Source organism: Desmodus rotundus, chromosome 5 (genome assembly GCF_022682495.2).
Source record: "Desmodus rotundus isolate HL8 chromosome 5, HLdesRot8A.1, whole genome shotgun sequence".
Lineage (NCBI taxonomy): Eukaryota > Metazoa > Chordata > Mammalia > Chiroptera > Phyllostomidae > Desmodus > Desmodus rotundus.
The window spans coordinates 27208248-27228796 of NC_071391.1; the positions used below are offsets into that span (position 1 = coordinate 27208248).

Genomic DNA, 20549 nt, shown 5'->3' on the forward strand with positions numbered 1-20549 from the left:
AAAGTCCACCGCTCCCCCCTTAAGAAAATATCCTCCCAGAATACGTTAAGAAACAAAATTGTTGCCCTAGCACTTCAAAATCTAGCCAAATAGTTAGGAGAGCGAAGGGGAGTAGAAGTGAAACAAGAGGATAAAACATGCAGAAAAGTGAAGATAATCAGTAAGCTTTCCTCACCCTTTAAGTAGCAGCGTTACATTTTTGCATCTAGAGCCTTCTATTGGGGCTTAGTTGGAGCATCAAAGTCAACACCAACTGCACGCCATTTGTCAGGTTGCGTACAAGAGGGTACAAAATAAAGATGGCTTAGTCCCTGTTCCTAAGGGATGTGGAATGCAATTGAAGGAGGTACAACAAGTTCATAGTAACTACAGGCCAAGTAAGATGCACCCAATGAGAGAACTTTGTCTATACAGATACCCGGGGAATCAGAGGAAGGTGCTATCGTAGTGGTTTCACATCGTGGGGAGTATCCGACTTGGACAGTGATGATGAATAAGGTTTTGATGGGCAGAGGCCGGCGTGGGCATGTTTCGGGCGAAGGAAGGGTCATGAGGAAAGAGCCGGGGGAGGGAAAGCAAAGTGTGCTAAGTTGCAGACACAGGGAACACTGCGGAAGAAAGCGAATCATACTGAAGGTCTGGCTAATTCAGCAGAGAAAATGCTCAGAGTTGTGCTTTTTCATTTTAATTACATTTAACTTTAATTACAGTATCATAATTAAGTGGTTTGAAGCAGGAGTCTCGTGGAAATTCATGGCAATAACACAGGAGGGGAGAAAATGATGGCCTGGACTTAGGTGACAGCTGGAAGAGTAAAAGAGTGGAGGGATTGACACGTCTGCAGCCAGGCCCTCTGTGGTCTTCGGAGACTGAGAAGGGTCGGGGTGCACAGGGGAAAGAAGTAAGTGATGCTCGGGACCTTCGACCCTTAGCACACAGAAAAGCACACCACCTTCAGCCTTCTGTTCTCACCTTAGTGATTTTGTTTTCTTTAGGGCTTCACAGCCACTGGAAGAATAAGTTAAAAATGTAAATATGACCGTTTACCAAGTTAAAAAGGTTTTTCTGTCGCCAGCCAGTAGGTCCATGCAGTGAGAAGCTAAGAACTCTGCTGGGTCTACCAGACAACACAAGGCACAGAATGGGAAGTAGCTGCTCTTTGCTAGGAGAGGGGCATTGGTGACAAATTCTTCCTGAAGATCAGCCACCTGTTTCTCCTTGGGAGTTGCAGAAATGGCACAACAGAGAATGTTCTATACTCTAATGGAGTCCCAGTGAGTTTAGGGCACACCCTGCACCTTTGGGCACCCAGAGATGCCAGCTTCCCCCCTTCGCACTGGTCGTCTTTGGCTATGGGATGGATGGCACTATGAGTCTGTTGCAAAGTCCTCTGTGAAATTGCCGTTCTGAGCTCCTGGTGCCATAGCTTGTGAGCTCTGGTCTGCTGGGTGAGAACTGTTGCAACTCAAACAAGGCTCCTGCCCAAGTCCATTGTGTGCCATCTGTCTGGGAGCTGTTTCCCAATCTCTTGGTGCCACACCAGAGGCACCACCGTGCAGAGAAAGTAGATAAGCATTGGAGCCAGCCAGGAATGCTGGCTCCTCCATTTACCGGCTGTGTGACTTATGCCAAGTCAGCAAACCTCTTAGGGACTCAAGAGAAGCATGGCTATGGTCATGAGACGCTTAAAATGAAGAAAAATCGCCTGTAAACTACTCTCACAGTGCCTGTAACTGCTGTGGGCTCGTTACAGAGTAGATGTTTCCTTCCAGAGGTTTTGGGACTTTGTTCCTAACCCTCAGCTCTTTCTAGATCTGAGATTTTGAAAATGAAGCATCACTAGGGGCTGCTCTGGGAAATACTGGCCCATTAAAATAGGCAAAGAGGCTTCGGAGCGGGCAGCTGCTGAAGCTGCAGAGCCCTCACCAAGCTGCTGTGTTTATTGTTCATTAGCAGCAGCCCGGTGAAACATGGGTAGATGCATTCCAGAGGGCTCCACATGATCTGTTTACTCCAGGGAGAAGCAAAGTAATCAAAGGCAGTGTGAGGCAGAGTGCCCCCATCTCGGCATTATCGCCACCCACCACATCCCAGCAGTGTTGATTTCTCCAGATAGTGAGCTTGCGTTTCAGGATAAGCCACACACAGGCGCTCATCTGGTCATTTCCATTAGTGATAAATGGTGAGGAAAGAGAGGGTGCTTTCTGAAGTCAGCCTACTTTAGTTTTCCCATGGCTCGTCAAGGGGCAGAGATTTGGGGAAAGGAAGCAAATATTTTGGCTCATGTGGTTACACGCTCTTTGCTGTTGACAAGTGAAGGTAATCAGGTTCTCTGCATTTTGCCACTTCCTCTGTTATATTATAAGATACTCCTTTTCGTGAGCTTTAGTACAATAGACTGAACTCAAGGCAAGTCCATAGATACAGGGACTTTGAAAGCTAATACTACAGGCAAAAGAATAAGAATCCTGTAACAGCCTCAGTCTGTTTCTAGTGTTTGCTTTTTGGCAGACTTGACGACTGAAGGCCGGTCTTCCCGATAACTTGGAGGAGCTGTCATCATCATGGGGCTACTTGCAGCCTTGGGGGAGAGAAGGCTGCTGTCCCTTATAGTCTTTACGGTCCAATTTGATCTTTTATTTTTTTTATATTGATTATTTTTTTAAATTACATTTTATTGATTATGCTATAGGCGTCCCAATTTTTTACCCTTTGCCCCCCTCCACCCAGCACCCCCACTCTCTCAGGCAATCCCCACATCATTGTTCATGGCCAGGGGTCATGCATATAGGTTCTTTGGCTTCTCCATTTCCTATACTGTAGCTTACATCCCTATAGCTATTTTGTAACTACCAATTAGTACTTAATCCCCTCACCTCTTCACCCATTTCCCCACACCTCCTCCCATCTGACAACCATCAAAATGCTGTGCCAATCCATGATTCTGTCTCTGTTCTTCTGGTTTGCTTAGTTTGTTTTTTAGATTCAATTGTTGATAGATATGTATTTTATTGTTCATAGCTTTGATCTTTTTCTTAAATAAGTCCCTTTAACATTTCATATAATAATGGTTTGGTGATGATGATCTGTAGTTTTTTCTTGTCTGGGAAGCTCTTTATCTGCCCTTCAGTACTAAATTATATCTTTGCTGTGTAGAGCAGTCTTGGTTGCAGGTCCATGCTTTTCAGGACTTTGAATATTTCTTGTCTATTTCTTATAGCTTACAAAGTTTCTTTTAAGAAATCAGCTGAGAGTTTTATGGGAACTCCCTTGTAGGTAACTGCTTTTCCCTTGCTGCTTTTAAGATTGTCTCTTTATCTTTAACCTTTGGCACTTTAATTATGATGTGTCTTGAGGTGGGCCTCTTTACATCCATCTTGTTTGGTACTCTCTGTGCTTCGTGGACTTCGTGTCTATTTCCTTAGGGAGGCTGCCAAAATGAGGAGACAAAGAAACATGGCCCAAATGAAAGAAATCAAAACAAATCAAAACTCCAGAAATAGAACTGAACAGATGAGATAGGCAATCTATCAGATGCAGAGTTCAAAACACTGGTTATAAGGATGCTCAAGGAACTTAGTGAGGATGTCAACAGTATAAAAAGATCACTCAGAAATGAAGGATACACTAATTGAAATAAAGAACAATTTACAGAGAAACAACAGTAGAGTGGATGAAGCCAAGAATCAAGTCAATACTTTGGGACATACGGAACCAAAAAGCAACCAATCAAAACAACAAGAAGAAAAAAGAATCCCCCATAATGAGGACAGTGTAAGCAGCCTCTGGGACAACTTTAAGTGTTCCAACATTCGTATCATAGGGGTGCCAGAAGGAGAAGAGAAAGAGCAAGAAATTGGAAATCTTCTTGAAGAAATAATGAAAGAAAACTTCCAATTTTATCTTTTAAAGGTGTGATCTTTTAAACACTGCATTACAGCTGTGAGCATTATCAATTGAATTTAATTGGTAGCAAAGGGGTGGGGGGGAGATGGTCGGAAGCTTGGGAGGGCTTACACGAAGCTTGCACATAGGCGTAGACGATGGGATGCTATGGCTTTGGGTTGGCAAGCATTGTGTAAGAAGAAATTCTGAGGAAGCAGTTAAAAAAAATTAGTATTGATTTGAGGGAGGGAGAGAGGGAGAAAGAGAAAGACAGGCATTGATTTGTTCTTCTGCTTATTGATGCATTCATGGGTTGATTCTTGTATGTGCCCTAGCCAGGGATCGAACCCACAACCTTGGCATATGGGAGTGATGCTGTAACTAACTGAGCTAATTGTCTAGGATAGAAAGCAGTTTTTGAATAAGGAGTTGGCAAGTTGCTGAGTGATAACAGAAGGATGAGATGCATGCTCTTTACTTGGAAGTGTTTGTACTTGGCCTACAAGCCTACTTTGCAAGGAACAAACAGTAGAAGGTAGCCTGTGACCAAGTTCAGTTGAGTTTTAAGAATTCACACATCAGGCATGTTCGTAAGAACAGCAGTTTTCATGGGAAGTAGCACTGAAGTTGGGTATTTAAGGGGTGAATGTGAGGTTGAGAGGTAAGGCATTTAAAGACATAGTAGCGAAGCTGGCTAGTCTCGAATCAAGAGGATTTGCTGAGGACAAGTGCTTTCAAGTGGAAGCACTGAAGAGGTCTTCAAACCATCTACAATCTCTTATTTTACATAGCTTGAGCCTGGATTGTGGGGAGCCTCAAAAGGCAGGCAGTGTATTGTTTAGGTGCTGGGGTGCCTTGTAAGAAACGAAGTGCTTGGTGAGAGGGATATTTAGGAAGGATTTAGTTTAGGGGCATGTGTTAAATCCTGTCTTTTTAAAAATTAAACTTATTGGGGTAACATTGGCTGATAAGATTTTATAGGTTTCAAGTGTACATTTCTGTGATGCACGATCTGCACGTTGCATCGTGTGCCCACCACCCACGGTCAAACCACCGTGTGTCACTCACACCCCCTGACGTCTGGTAAGCACCATACTGCTGTTTGTGTCCACAAGTTTCAGTTTGATATCCCACATAGGAGGGAAATCATGTGGTTCTTAGCTTTTTCTGACTTATTTCACTTAGCATCATTTTCTCGAGGTCCATCCATGTTGTCGCAGATGGCAGTATTTCATCGTTTCTTGTGGCTGAGTTGTATTCCATTGTATTTCATCATTTCTTATGGCTGAGTTGTATTCCATTGTATTTCATCGTTTCTTGTGGCTGAGTAGTATTCCATTGTATTTCATCGTTTCTTGTGGCTGAGTAGTATTCCATTGTGTATATGCACTACATCTTCTTTATCCAGTCATCTCTCAAGGGACACTTCAGTTGTTTCCATGTCTTGGCCACCGTTGTGTTAAATCCTGTCTTATAATTGTGGTGTTGCCTGAAACTCCAGCATGGTCATCCTTGCTGTTGAATGAAGGATGTCCTTGCCCTTGGTGTCTGAATCCTCCGAGTGTTTTACTGTTCACCCTTCTACCCGCACCCCCACCCAGCACACACACACAGATATCCTCAGTACACATTTCTGTGTTAATACTAGGTGAGGACCAGGTGTTACCCTTTCCAAGGCTGGCTGCACTTTAACTGGCACAAAAACTTCAAGAAAACAATAAATGCATCTAAAAATAGAGTTTTCAGGACTCGGTGACTTCAGATTTTAGGAGCCTCCTAAAACCAAAGTGTGTAGGAGGAACAGATTGGAAGCAGGGGGACATCTGATGTCTAATAGGACGTTGCATGCCTGGCACCTACTAGGCACTTACTCGTGTGTTTGTTAATGAGTGAAACACTTTAATGAATGAATCCATAGGTGAATGAGGCTCAGAGGTGCAGGGTGCTTACAGAGGAAAGAGAAAGATAAATGGAAATAGACCCTTTAAAGGAGGAATTAATATAACTTGGTGATTGTAGGATCCCAAGACACAAAGGGGAGAGAGCATTTTGTTTTGTTTTGTTTTTAGAGATACAAAATCTTGTTGCTTGGAAGAATACCCAGGAAACTGGGAGAGTCCTGTGTTTGATTTTGTGGGCACACAATTATCATTTTAAGTCAATAATTGAAAACTTCCTTTAGTTCATCTCTTTATAAATTACTTACATGAGTTGCTGTCCCATTTCCTGCTTCTTCTTAAAGTTCTCTCTTCAACTTTTCTTCCCACTTCTCTGTGCCTGGGAAAATGGGAACGTAGGGTTCAGTATGAACGGTGTGCTCAGGTTTTTTGACAAAAATAATTCTGTTCTTTTTTATTCCGCTCTTACTTCCACCTAACATTTGTCACTTCAAACTTCTTTAGGACGATGCGTATTTATTTTTAAGAACACAGATAGGCCTTTTTTTTTTTTTTTGGAAAATTATACTTGTGATGACTGACTTTTTGCCTCTTTGCACGGAGTGGGCTGCTCTGGGTTATGGAGAGAAAGAGGCTGACTTGCCTCCTGAGGGCATTCCTCCTTGACAGACAGGTGTGCTCCGATCTGAATGAACACTCCTGCCTACCAGCCAGTAGTCTGTATTTATGAGGCACTTGGAAAATACGCGAGCTGCGGAGAGTGACCGTGAATAGCAAGCTTACTTTGGTTTAATGTGTTTTGGCCTGCTTGACCTCACCAGAATAAAAATGTGCCTGCCTAAATTATTGTATTGGGAGTTTTAAAAACATTCTAGAGACATTTATCTCGTTGGAAGAATCTTGGGATAACAAAGGTTTAATTCCATGTATAATGTCAGAGAGACTTGGGAAATGTTTAGCATAGCGCTTTAATCACAGATTAGGTTATTTTGAGTTCTGAATTTTAAGAGTCTGAATTACAATTTTTTTTCCCCCTCTTGCTACTTTTTATTTTCTAGGCGATTGGCTGGCAATGACCTTTCTTTTATCCACCCAAAGGCCTTGTCTGGGTTGAAAGAACTCAAAGTTCTGTAAGTAATGCAATTTTAGAGTTTCACAGCTGGCTGTGTAGTTTCTTTCTGCATAGTCAACATGCTTGGAGCTAGGTTAAGCACAGATTCTTTCAGCTCAGGATTAAAAGATTTAAGGAGTGGCCAATGAGTACTATGGGAGGCTAGAGGTTGATTTAGGCAAATTTAGGTCTAGATAACAATAATTGAAATCTAAATAATAGGTATTCTGACCTCTATAGTGCATTATAATTGAATGTTAGACTTTTTGTGTGGCTAATGAGCCGAGTCAAAATCATATTTTAGCTTTATTCTTTGGGGGTTTTTTCTACATATTTTATAGCTATGAGAAATTGAATTAACTGACCTGAAAGTGACAAAGCCTTACGGAATTCCAAATGTTAAAGTCATTTTAGAGCTAAAGGCATCGAGATGCTCATGACTTCCATAGCTTGTGAGGGGTTAGGACATAAATTCCGGGCAGTGGTCAGGAGTGTGGAGTGTGGCAGACTGGGGAACAGGTGACCTGACTGCCAGCCCCACTTTACCACTACCTTGCTGGGTGACTGTCTGCATGTCACTAAAACCTCTCTGGTTCAGTGAGCTAGGTGGGCCGTTTACCACCCCATTCTGTGGTTATGACTCATGTCCACAGTTATTTTGTTAATGTGACTAGAGATGGCTTTAGGCAAAAACTATAGGGACTTCATTTTTGGTTCTCATCTCTGCCTTCAAGCTTGGGGCCCTCAGTCTGAGACGATTAGAGCCCTGTTTCCGCCCTGGTGTTGCATTCCCTGAGGACGCAGCTGCTGCCCCACAGAGCTCAGGGTCTCCCTTCCGCTTGGCAAAATTGGCTTTACCTAATGTCCATGTTTCTGCTTTATTCCAATTTGAAAAGGCCTTAGGGATACCAGTGGGTTTGCTATTATTCCTCCCGGGTAACTCGTTAAACCTCCCAGTTAACATTGACTAGGGTGATGAAGGTTAATGAGGGTGCCTTAATTCCTGAGAGTGAACAACCCCTGGAAATGTGGATCACCCAGCAGGTCTGTGTTAGGAGAGGACTTGGGTTTCATTTCTGGCTTTATGACAAATGTTTCTTGCTCTTTTACAATTCTCTTGTCTTGGGCGCTTTCCACGTTGACCTCTCCCCCTTCCTGCCAATGGGGAAAATTTTTTTTTCGAAAGATATGACCAGATTCTTCTAAGAAAAAATGGTAACAATTGCTTATTCACTAACCAAAAATTTCCTTCCAGAACCCTCCAAAACAACCAGTTGAAAACAGTACCCAGTGAAGCCATTCGAGGACTGAGTGCTTTGCAGTCTTTGTAAGTAACTTTTTGGTTTTCTGCATTCTTAAATCATTAGACCATCTGGCTGCTACACGTGTAAAGAGCTGGAATTCCAGAGAAAGGGGGAGATTTATCTTCGCATCTGGGATAAAAATGGGCACGGCCAGTTGCTGTTAGGGAAATACCCTTTGGTGAGGGAGAAGGAGGTGGTTCGGTTTACCTATTCGGTTCTCAGGGGTGGGAGACTGCTACGAGTATGCGCTGCTGGGTGGGCTTCCCAAGCCTGTACATGGCAGGTGGTCATCGTCTCTTTGGAGCCAGAGTGATGTGTGTACAGAAGTTCCAGTGTCTGGTGCCATGAGGGTCAAGAAACAGCCACAGAGAGGTTTCGGCCGCAGGTGGCAACGGCGGTCAGAGCACATGGGCTAGAGTTCCTCATGTGTGGACACTGAACACGCATTGGGAGTGGCAACTTACTGAATGGCCTGTGCTGCCTTCTCCCCAGGGCTTTCTTTTGGAGGAAAGGTTGGGTTTAGGTGGAGTGTTCAAGATTTCAGCTCTTGGTTTTTACTGCGTTCAGCCACAGCTTTTTCATACAGCACTTCACTTGGTTCGTTTTGGGATTCTTTGCCATGTGTATGTGTGTGTGTGTGTGCATGAACCTGGGGCATCGTGGCTGCCCTGGTTTGGGTGTGCACATCCCCTTTCCTCATCTAGTGGGTGGGCAGGCAAGCAGTGTGGTATCGCAGGGGCCCCGCAGGTCCTCGGAGGGTTTTGGAGAAACGGCTGTTTTTAGGTGGAATAACCAGATCTCTGTTAAGGACTGGAATGCATGTTATGGACTAGTGGTAGGGCTGCTCTGTCTTTGGGGCACTTGCAAGGAAAAGGGTGAGAAGCACTCAACTGAAGCATGTGTTTATTATAATTTTACTTTTGCCAAGATTAAGAAAAGCCCTTTGCACATTTATCTGTCAGAATGTTTGCATTGCTTTCAAAAAGAAATTCAAGTAAGTTCAGGTTTATTAGAGTTGTGTTCGGTTTTGAATCCCCGCCTTGTTATTTACTGGCTGTGTGATATTTAAACTGGGCAGGTTATTTAAAATTCTCCATACAGAAGTTTGCTCATTAATACATGAAAAGATCTTATGACAATACTTGACAGGTAGTAAGTGCTCAATAAACATTGAGGAATTGCTTACTATTAATAATGATGATATTTTTATTAGTTTTCTTCTTTCATTACTAGTTTACCCAGTTTGCATACCTAGGTGAAGGGAAAGTCTTTGAAAGTAATGAAAAAGTATTCTTCAAAACAAGGAATTTTATTAGCTTCTTTTTTTTTTTTTAATTGTTATTCAATTACAGTTGTATGCCTTTTCTCCCCATCCCTCCACCCCACCCCAGGTGAACCCACCTCCCTCCCCCCTCTCCACCCTCCCCCTTGGTTTTGTCCATGTGTCCTTTATAGGAATTTTGTTAGCTTCTTATTCTACTAGAATCACAAATACAAACTTGCTCTGTTTGAGTTCACGTCCTAATGCTAAATACAATGAATCTAGGGCATAGTTTCCCGAAGGGTGGCTCTTTGACCTGCAAAAGAATTACTAGGGAGAACTGTCTCTAAAATACAGATTCCTAGGCCATATCCTAGAAGTGATAATATTTTCTCTAAAGGTAGGATCCAGGAAGCTGTATTTCAAAAAATTTGCCCTGGTAATTCTTATGTTCACAGAAGATTTGAGATTCACTCCAAATAAAAAACTATATGAGTTATCACATTTATGTGTTATATGTTATAAAATTAGGTTTTAATCCCATCATGTATTATATACTAATCTGTTCCTTAGTTTTTTTAATTGATTGCCCTTTCAAGTAACTATAAATGGAAGTTTTTGTAGGAAATGTGAGTTACAGAATGTGAGTTTCACTTAGGTGAAAGGGATGCAGTCACTTGTTCCATCCACTTGCTAATATAAAACCATTTTTAACTGTATCCAAAAAACATCACTGGGAATTATAAATTATAGATTACCTTTTGATTTTAGATTAGATGTTCTAGTAGTTCATGGAAAGTGAATGTGAAAATAAAAATATGTAACAGTTAAACTTTACAATGTATCTAATGTCATAAAAAAAGGAGTGTCTGGGTTATTGGCCATTTAATGTCTAGTTTAAATAGTAGTTTAAGGTAGAAATGTATATTAAGTAGCTCATTTTACCAAAATGCCAGGTTTGGGAATGTCAGGATTTGTTATTCACTGTAGCTAATTGAGTAGATTCTGAGTAGACTTTTCAGTGAATTGATTGGAATGAATTCCTTCACAGAAGTGTGACTTTGCTGCCTCTGCACCCTTTGCAACCTGGGATGGGTGTGCACAGAGAAAGCCATCTTTCCCACCTCAGACTGAATTCATTAGCCAGTTTAAATAGGTCCTTATTTTCTTTTGCTTCTTCAGAATCCATTTTACTTTAAGACCTTCATACATAATTTGAGTTCTTATTTCACAAAACTTAATAATTGAAATATTCAGTCATTTTTGTCTACTTTGAAGGCTAAAAAAGAGAAAACTAATATCTTTAAACTTTAGCACAGAAACATCACCAAAAAAACATACAAATAGATTCTTTTTCATTTTTGGTCAATAAGTAAGTATATTATAGTATATATAACATTTATTGGCAATTTAGATGCTTTGAAGTGTTTTTCACAGAAATCATTGGTTTCTGTTTAAAATAATGTTTTAAACAAGCATCAATTCATTGAGTTGCATAATTTAAATTATGTCCAAAATTGGGATGGAGGGTAGGAGTGAGGAGAGGAGTCAATTTTTTTTTTTTTTAAGGCATCAGGGTATTTTTACACGTGTCAGAAACACAAGGAGCTCTGTGTCAGGCCTGTTTTATTTGAGAAAGCAATGTGCATGGGCCTGTTAGCATAGTGGGTGTAGTGGTCAAGTCAGCTACAGTTGAAATTCTGCTGTGGTGTAACACAGTCTTATCAGCACTTGAGTCAGTTTGAAAATCTGATCTTCAGACCTGAATTACATGAAAGATTTCCTTGTGGTTTTGAAGTAGTGCTTTAACAGGAGCAAAGTTCATTAGGGGTTGAAACTGAACAGAAGTGGTTTGATGCAAGTATGTGATGATGCCTGTAAATCTTTAAGCGAATCGTAGATATTGATGAAAAGGGAGCGTTAACAGCCTTCCACAGAGTCAGGACAGTGATGGCTAGAGCATTGTCGGAGCGGGATATTTAAATGACATGTCAGAATTTGCCCCACTAGACTTGTTTTTCTTTACATTGGATCACACTTCTAGTGAATAGGAAAGGATTTCAAAGGCTAAGTTTTCTAGGTTTTCCACAATAGCAGACTATCTTAACTATTTTACACTAGAATCTGGTAACAAAATATACTACTATAACGTTTACATTATTGGTAAGTTACAAGTAGAGAGAAAAGGAAGAGCTTTGATACAAAGAATAGGTATTTACTGACATGGACATTTATCCTATACCAAATTATTTGGTTTTGTAATTCCATTTAAGGCAACATAAAAAAAGTATGTGAGTCTCAGTGAGATGGAAAAAGGTTTTTTGAGAATAGGGAATAAGTGCATATTTTAAAGACAAATAGTAAAGGAATTCATTTAATACACTGTTAACCTTTTAACAACTGAAGTACACTAAAATAAAATAATAGTTGCACGGAGTTTAAAAAACAGAATACGTTAACCCAGCCCACGTTGCCTCTTTACTTTGGGAGCTATCTGATGCCATTCATTGCACCTACTAAATGAATTGATTGTAGTATTTTCTTTGTCTGTTGGGATAAATATTAATAACGTAGGTCATTGGCACAAAGCCACAGCTCTAAGACGAACTCTCTGTGAAACATTAATCTCAGTGTAAGTGCAATTCTTTATACTTATGGGTGTGCCTCCGACACCCACAGGTGAATTGAGGTGTAAGGATTAACCATTTGAGTCACCACAAATTCTTTTTCTCATTTAACTTCTTATTTAAGGGTTTCATTTTCCAAAGTTCTTCCCTTTGATCTCAACTTATCTTAGAATGTTGGGAAGTTTTTAGCACAGAGGCAGTTGTGCCTCTGTGTTTAATGCAGTATTATTATTTTGCCTAGAATAGAGATTCATTGCTGTCTCAGCTCAAAACTCACCAGGTTGTCTTGCTGTAGGTAAGAGCTGTCCCTTTCTTGGATGGTGTAGGGCACAGAATTCTGCAGAAGCATAAATGTTGTATATAATATCGGTCTTCAGTTAAAAAGGTGGTGACGACTTTCCTTGTTAGGGTATTTTACCACATTTTGACAAACCATTTAGAGGAGGATTTCTGTGTGTATGTGGGGGGAACAAGTATTTTGTTGACTATAAATGCATGTTATCAATTTGATAACATAAGAATTTTAACTTTTAAACTTCTGTAACACTGAAAAACTAGGGAGGAACTTGAATTTCAAGGTTAAATACAATCCAAACCCCTTACTTGTCCCACAGGGGTCCAAATAATCTGGTCCTGTTTGTATTCCCATCTGTGTCTCTGCGGATGGGCCCTCCACTCCCTTCCTCCCATGTACTGATCACTGTGACCTTCTGGGAGACGCCCGGGCCACACCCAGCTCGTTCCTGCTAATGAACCTGCCCTTGATGTTTCCTTTGCCTCTGACACTCCTTGCCCAACTCTTTCTGCCACTTGCTCTTCTTACACCCTCTTGCTTGTTCTCTGAACCCTTCCTTCTGAATGCCTACTAATCCTTTATCTCAGTAGCCTGTTTATTTACTTCATAGCACTTGTTAAGCACTCTATAATCACTTTTTAATTCACTGTATTGTGTATCACCCCCGCTAGAATGTCAGAGTCCTGGGGACAGGCTTCCTCATTCATCTTTTGTACCTCACAAGATGCTCCATGTAAATGCGTTGAATGAACTGCAGACAGTTAAATTAGCTACAAGTAGAATTTAATTGCACTAATTATTTAGTTATATTATATGGTTAAATGGATGATTATATGTTCAGTGTCTCTCCTTAAGTGGCAGTTCCTTGAGGTTGTGAAGTGTGTGTGTGTCTGATTAAACATACTCCTATCTCTTCATTAGAGAAATCTCCTGAGCAGTTCCTTGGCCAGGACTTTTCCAGTCTGTGATATAAAGGATGCCTGTCTCTTCTCAGGGATCGGTTCTAGAAAGCCCAAGGAATGAACAAGCCTAAAAATGTTTCTTTCTAACTGGATTCATAAGGCAGCTGCTCAGTTTCATAAGTTCTCTCATTTCCAGTGCCTTTCAGTTTTGACTTTATCAAACAGAAAGCTTCCATCTGATCCTCACCAGGTCCAGGGGTCTCTACCCCTGCTCATCTGTCTGCCTCGGGGAAGGACACTGTAACTGGGGCCCGGGCAGTTGGGTAGCTGGGAGCAGTGCTCGCCTGGAGGAAAATGGGACAGTTACGGCAGTATTTGAAGCCAGAGCAGCATTAGGAAACAGGAGGCACAAAAACCACTCTAAAAATCAGAATCTCCTGAACTAGAAAGCTGTCACACTCGATTTCTTTCTTTTTTTTTTTTTTAAATCCTCACCTGAGGATATGTTTATTGGTATTAGAGAAGGGGGGAGAGAGACACACACGTGAGAAATATCGATTGGTTGCCTGCATACCTGCCCCTACCAGGGACTGAACTGAAACCCTTAGGTATATGGGATGATGCTGCACCAGTTGGACTACCCGGCCAGGGCTGTTGCTCGATTTCCTTTAAAATGTGCTGTCGTTTTGACTTTTCACCAGGTTTTTATTGCTGTAGTTGTTCCCTAATTTTCACCGAGAGGTCCAAGCCTGTCAGGTATGACTTTAAGTAGTGAAAATATATCAACAAGGGATTGTGAAGAAAGTTGTGATTTGCTGAACACATACTGTCCCTTATGATATTAATACCAGGTTGTCTTTGTGTTAAAAAGTGATTATTCCAACAATTATGCCTGGTTGTGCCAAAAATAACACTTAGGACTTAATTTTCCAGATTTTCAGATGACTTAGTTTTATGTATGAATAATCCTATTAGTAAGGTATCCTGAATTCAGAAAAACTTGGAAAAGTGAAAGAAGCTTTAAAGCCACAGCAACATTGATCAGAGAAGCTGTGTGCCCTTAATAACCATTTATTTTGGCAAATTAATTTTTTAAAAAGTACTTAATGCTAAGAGGAGGACAAGACTGCTTTGCTAGTACACGACATCTGTATTTTTAACTTGGTTGGTGGTAATGAGGACTGTTAAAAAATCTATTGAAATGGTTCCTTGGTGTAAAAATAAAAGATTTTTGAAACATTTTCTAATTATTTTCCCTTTGATACCAAGTCAGAATAACACTTAAATTTAATATCAAGTATTAGTTATGATGTAAAGTTATAAGTAGCTTTATTTGCTCATCTTAGTTTCTTATTGTTTTTTGTATTTTTTGATATATTCTAAAACATACAATTCCAACTTAATTAAGCTTTGCGAGGTTTTTTTTTTTTTTTAATCTTTCTGCTCTTAAGTTACTTTTAGCCAGAGATTCTTTAAGGATTCAGAGTTAGAGTCATTTCTTTGTTGTGAAGGAAGGGAAAGAACTGACTTCTATGTACTGATCTTTGGAAAGTTACTAGATTTCATGCGAACTTTTCGTGGGATTTAAGAAGCCAGGATGCCACAGCCCTGGTCATTTTATTTGTTTTGAAAACTCTGAGAGTGGTGTCACTGGGAAGGACTCCTTCCACTAGGATTGGTTACTGAATGTGGTGGTTTCTGTTGCTGTCAGGCGTTTAGATGCCAACCACATCACCTCCGTCCCCGAGGACAGCTTCGAGGGGCTTGCTCAGCTGCGACACCTGTGGCTGGACGACAACAGTCTGACGGAGGTGCCTGTGCATCCCCTCAGCAATCTGCCGGCTCTGCAGGCACTGACCTTGGCCCTCAACAGAATCTCAAGCATCCCCGACTTTGCATTTACCAACCTGTCCAGCTTGGTGGTCCTGTAAGTATCTATCCCATTTAATACCATATACTTACGTTAATTTGGGAGCAAAAGCAGGTTTCTTGTGACAAGTTATTATGAAACTATCTTACTGATTATGCTCCTAAAGAGCAAGGGTTTGGGGGAACTGCCTTTTTTACAATATCAAACATGACAACTTTTAAAAATACAAAATAGGATGATTTTTAAAATTAACATCTGATGATAACTATTGACTCTCTGTGAACTATGTGGCCATTTGTAATCATGAGCAGAAATTGGGTCATTCAGCAAACACTTGTACAGCTTTTACTTTTATGTCTCAGCAGTGCATTCAATGTTACAAGAGGCAGACTTGTTTTGAGATGGTCATAGATGTCCAGCGATATTTTATGTTTTTACCAACTTGTCTATTCAAATAGTATATGAGTTTTTTGTGATTTTTAAGCTTTGAAAACGTGGCACAGTAAAGGCATAGTGAAATGGCATTTCTTTTAAACTCTGTTACCACTTCTTGGTGTGAACTGACCTGCTTTCTTCCGTGTCATCCCCCCACCTCCCTGAAGGAGAACTCACCTGAGTCTCACTCCATGTAATTAAAAGCTCTGCAGGACTTTTGTTTTGATAAGGGCGAATATTAAGGGATCTGTAACGTATGTACCCCTTTCCTGCTGGAGAGATCCCCCCTCACTGGTATTCTGTCCAGTGAACCTGAGTCTATGAAGCGTGTATCAGGATAACTACCCAGTGCTATTTGTTTTTCATTAGTCAAGTGTCGAAATGTTTAGCTGTATTATTTTTTTATTAAAACAATTTTATTGCATTTATTGGGGTGACACTGCATAATAACGTATATAGGTTTCAGGTGTACAATTCTGTAATGTATCACCTGTATGTGGCGCTGTGTGTTCACCACCCAAAGTCAAGTCGCCTTTTGCCACCATTTATCACCCCTTACCCTTTTCTACTGCCCCCACCCCCTTTCCCTCTGGTAATCACCATACTGTTGTCTGTGTCCATGAATTTTTTTCTTTTTGCTTATTCCCTTCACCTTTTTCATCTGCCCCCCCCCCGCCCCCCAAACTCCCCCCCTCTAACAGCTGTCAGTCTGTTGCTACACTGTTTATCTAAGCCATACAAACTTAGGCATGTAAAACATTGTAATCAGTGCTCTTGGGTGATCCAGAAGTCATTTTAATGCTTTCTTTTTCCCCACAGGCATCTTCATAACAATAAAATTAAAAGCCTGGGTCGACACTGTTTTGATGGACTAGATAACCTGGAGACCTTGTAAGTTTATTCATATTTGGATGTCCGCATTGTGAGGTTGAGGGTGCAATTTTGCATTTCATTGCAGGAAAAGGAGAAAATAAAGGTCTCGGGTTCAGCTCATTACTAATTTGTTTTAATATATCACTAAGTTCTTGCCATCCAGTAAGAGTTATGAATACCAATCTGAGTTTATGGTTAAAAATGGCACACAAGTTTGAAGTGGATATTTCTTATAAAAGTACATGTTAAAAGCAGCTCAATCTGCTAAACTGTATTACCTTTCTGAAATTTCAGTTTTGTTAAAAGGTATGATAGATAATTATGGGGTTTCGAGCCTCATCAAATTAATTCTGGAAAAAGTCTTTTGTTTATTTTTTCCTTGAACTCAGTTGCCTGGTTAATTGTTGGCACTGAGATTCAATATTATCTCTTTTCATATGCTAACTATGATGAAGTTTTCTGTTTTGCTTAGGATACGTTTGTTGTTGTTTCTACCAGTTAAAGTTTTGGGGAGTTCCGGCTGCTAAAGTGTGTATTGCAACATTGTGAGCAAAAGACATTGTGCAGCTGTGTGTAACTGAGGGTAGGATCTGGATTTTCGTTGTTTTAGTTGATATTACTTACTTTTATTTGGAGATTTATAATATTTGCCATTGTGATGCACTAAAGGATTCAGAGTATGTCCCAATTAGATGGGTGAGTAACACCTGACTGAAAAGCTTAGGGTTGGTAATACTTCATTCAACTGAATTTTCTGGTTAACTCTCAGTTAATGAGAGACCTGTAGTACTCTGTTAATCCCCTTTCCTGCCCGAACCACTGAAGGATGGTGGACATCAATGGATATTTGAAAGCTGAAGCTCTCGAAGAAGATAGTTTCAAACTCAGTTCCCCTTCTCTGTGTAAATAACAAGGGTGAGTGGGTCTTCTGATCCTAGGCAATGTATATATGATTCCAGTTATATTAAAATTGAACAACTTCTTCCTGGTTAAATTTTTATTTGCCATTTTCCTGTCTATGTAGAAAAGGAAGATGAACTAGGTCTCTAAGGAGCTGGGCATTTGATTTTGTTTTACTCTCATTCTGAAATCACCATACTAATCATATTCCAAAATGATCTTTATGTTAAAAGAATTCAAATTTAAACATACTCAGAATTGAGACTTTGTAGTACAGTTCACTGTGGCATTTCTCTCTCCCCATTAATGTAACATTTCCAACAATTGGTACTCTACTAGAGGACAATAGTTATGTGAACTCATCCTGGTTCTTTTCCTTCTTTCTGTGTACCGTGGGTCATCTTGCTGATGGTGGTTGGGCTGAGGTCAGCCGTCCTCATGCCAGAATTTTAGGAAGCCACTCAAAACCCCAAGTGGAAACCTCGGTTGCAGGCCATTGTCACTTATAAATGGATAATTTAATAAATTCTGTTTTATGATGACTTTCTTGAGAAATGACATTTAGATAATTTATTTAATGCACCAGTAATATGATTCTGAGACTCCTTTGAACTTAAAAATTGACCTAAAAACATCACTGAAGAATTATGATTCTTTTTTTCTTTCTGTTCAGTACTCTAACATGTAAATTCAATTAAACTCCTACAGGATTTTGAATGGCAATATAGTTGGTAAAGAAAGATCATCGTCCAGAGAATGTGATATTTAAAAAACACATTTATACCAAAATGTCTTATAAATAATGACCACTCTTTAATATTCTTACACATTGTACCCATTTTTTCCCCCTAGGGACTTGAATTACAATAACTTGGGGGAATTTCCTCAGGCTATTAAAGCCCTCCCTAGCCTAAAAGAGCTGTGAGTATTGTTTTGCTTTCTTTATGCCTTCATATCTGTAGAACTCAGAAACTAATGTTCCAACAATGCGGTTTTAAAAACATCTTTGTTCCATTACGTACACCGTGGAATGCACGCACGCACACAGCCACACGATCATACCAACTGGAATGTGTTGGCTGGCGTGGACAGCTCTGAGCACGGAAGAGCAGTGATAGCTAGACTGCGGTGACACAAAAGCTGTGACACATGGTCTGGGCCCTGTAGGAACTCGTCGTCCTAGTCTCATTGGGGCGGCTGACCGTGGAAAACAGACAGACCGCAGTTTCCAGGTAGAAGTAACCACTGGATGAATAAGATAACAAATCATTCCAGAAAAAAGACTTCCTTGAGGCTGAGGTCATTGGAAAAGGCATCACTAAAGAGAAGAAATTGGACTGGACTTGGAAGGATGGAAATATTTAAATGAAAGGATAGGGGAGCATTTTGGAGGTTGGGTTTGTCAAGGGCAGAGAGAGGAATGGATACGGCTTGACAGCAGTTGTGTGCCACGAGCCGACAGTTAAACTCTCCGATGGACTGCTTAAAGGCTAAATGCAGGAGGTCGTGGGAGAGATGTTGGGGTCAGGACACGCTATGATTCTTGTGGTCTGAAGTTCTTTGATGAGGAAGGTACAGCTAAGTCTATACGAGGGACCTGATTGATAGTAGGCTAAGCAGTGGGTTTAAAAGGAATTATCCTGAAGAAGATGAGATAGATTAGAAAATGCAGTTTCTCTACATTTTTGAAGTTTTCTTGTAGTTGTGATCAGTTGTATGCTGATTAATACTGCATAGGAGTAGATGGCTGGGTTTTAACTTACTTTACAAGGGCATATGTATTTCAAAATATTTTCCTCCTATTTTTTTAGGTTATTTCATAGTAATTCTATTTCTGTTATCCCTGATGGAGCATTTGATGGTAATCCACTGTTAAGAACTATGTAAGTAGTTTTGAAAGTTTCTGCTAACATATAATCATGGACAGCTCTGTCTGTGTGGTGCCAGCCAGACATCTGGGTGAAGAATAAAAGTTCAGGCTTTTAGATGTATAACTTTATGAATGTAGATTTAGTTTCGGAGTGCTTGTGAACATACTAAAACTGGTTTGGTTTTTTTTTTTTGCTATTTTACAGACATTTGTATGATAATCCTCTGTCTTTTGTGGGGAATTCAGCATTTCACAATTTATCTGATCTGCATTCCTTGTAAGTAGCAGATAAATTTTAAAACAAACCTGAATATTTATACAGTTCCTTTGGTGGAAAACTAAAATTTATTACTGTAACTCCAGAAAACAAAATCTTTTAGTTTCTTTTCCTTGAGCTCAAACCCAAAGGATAGTTCTGACATTGTGTGAGAGTTTTCATTTGTGTGAACATCTGGCCAAGTTATCGCACTTTCAGGTACATTCAAGAGATGAAAGCAGTTTTATTTTTGAGGTCTTGTAGTATTATGATTTTAAACTTTAAAAAACAAAATGCAAATATTATCCGTGAAAATTTTATTTTAAATTAGCTTTTCTCTCCCAATCGCTTAAAGGGTCATTCGCGGTGCCAGCATGGTGCAGCAGTTCCCCAATCTGACTGGGACGGTCCACCTGGAGAGTCTGTAAGTGAGGCCCTTTGAAGGGGGGCTGTGCCGAGGTAACACGCTGGCCTGCTAGCCGCATGCCAGTGCTTGTGGGTGATGATGAAGTCTTTGATGCCTACAGCCTCCCGTTGGGAATATCATGTATGGAACTGGACATTGGGGTCAGGGGTCAGTCAGCTCAGGTGGAGTGTTGCCGAGTATGGGGAGGTCAGATCTGAAAAGGTCACTGTAAATATAAGGCAGTCGTCAGGCGCCAAATTAGTAGCAGTGCCCTAGGAATTCAGGAGTGGAGCAATCCGTGCAGGCTCTCATAGAAAGCTCCAAGGAGGAGGTGAAACGCTTCAAAATGAAATACTGGCGGTTTCCCAGAGCTGGGTCTTTTATTTAGAAAGGCAGAATTTAGTAAAAGGATGCTGTACAGATGATCAAATATAGCTAGAATTGAATGGGGAGTGATATAGAGAAATTGGGGAAATTGTTTGGGTCACAATTTTGAAACGGCAAATCGTGAACATTGAACATTTGGCTTTGGCAGAGCTTCCTAATGGATGGTCTGTAAATGGTTGGTATGTGCATCCAAGATCTCGGTGACTTAAGCCCTCAAGGCAGCCAGGTGGGGCCTGAGGTGGCTAGGATCTCCAGCCACTTTGTGTCAC

The 20549-nt window shown here is 40.5% G+C and overlaps 1 protein-coding gene across 1 annotated transcript in view; it reads left to right on the forward strand.

Moving 5' to 3' along the window:
- Positions 1-20549, forward strand: part of LGR4 (leucine rich repeat containing G protein-coupled receptor 4) — a 95312-nt gene that overhangs the window by 62252 nt on the left and 12511 nt on the right. Inside the window, exons 3-10 of the mRNA XM_024559079.4 lie at positions 6842-6913; positions 8150-8221; positions 14995-15210; positions 16408-16479; positions 18214-18282; positions 19173-19244; positions 19437-19508; positions 19843-19911. Coding sequence (XP_024414847.2) covers positions 6842-6913; positions 8150-8221; positions 14995-15210; positions 16408-16479; positions 18214-18282; positions 19173-19244; positions 19437-19508; positions 19843-19911 — 714 coding nt within the window. The remainder of the gene's footprint in view (positions 1-6841; positions 6914-8149; positions 8222-14994; positions 15211-16407; positions 16480-18213; positions 18283-19172; positions 19245-19436; positions 19509-19842; positions 19912-20549) is intronic.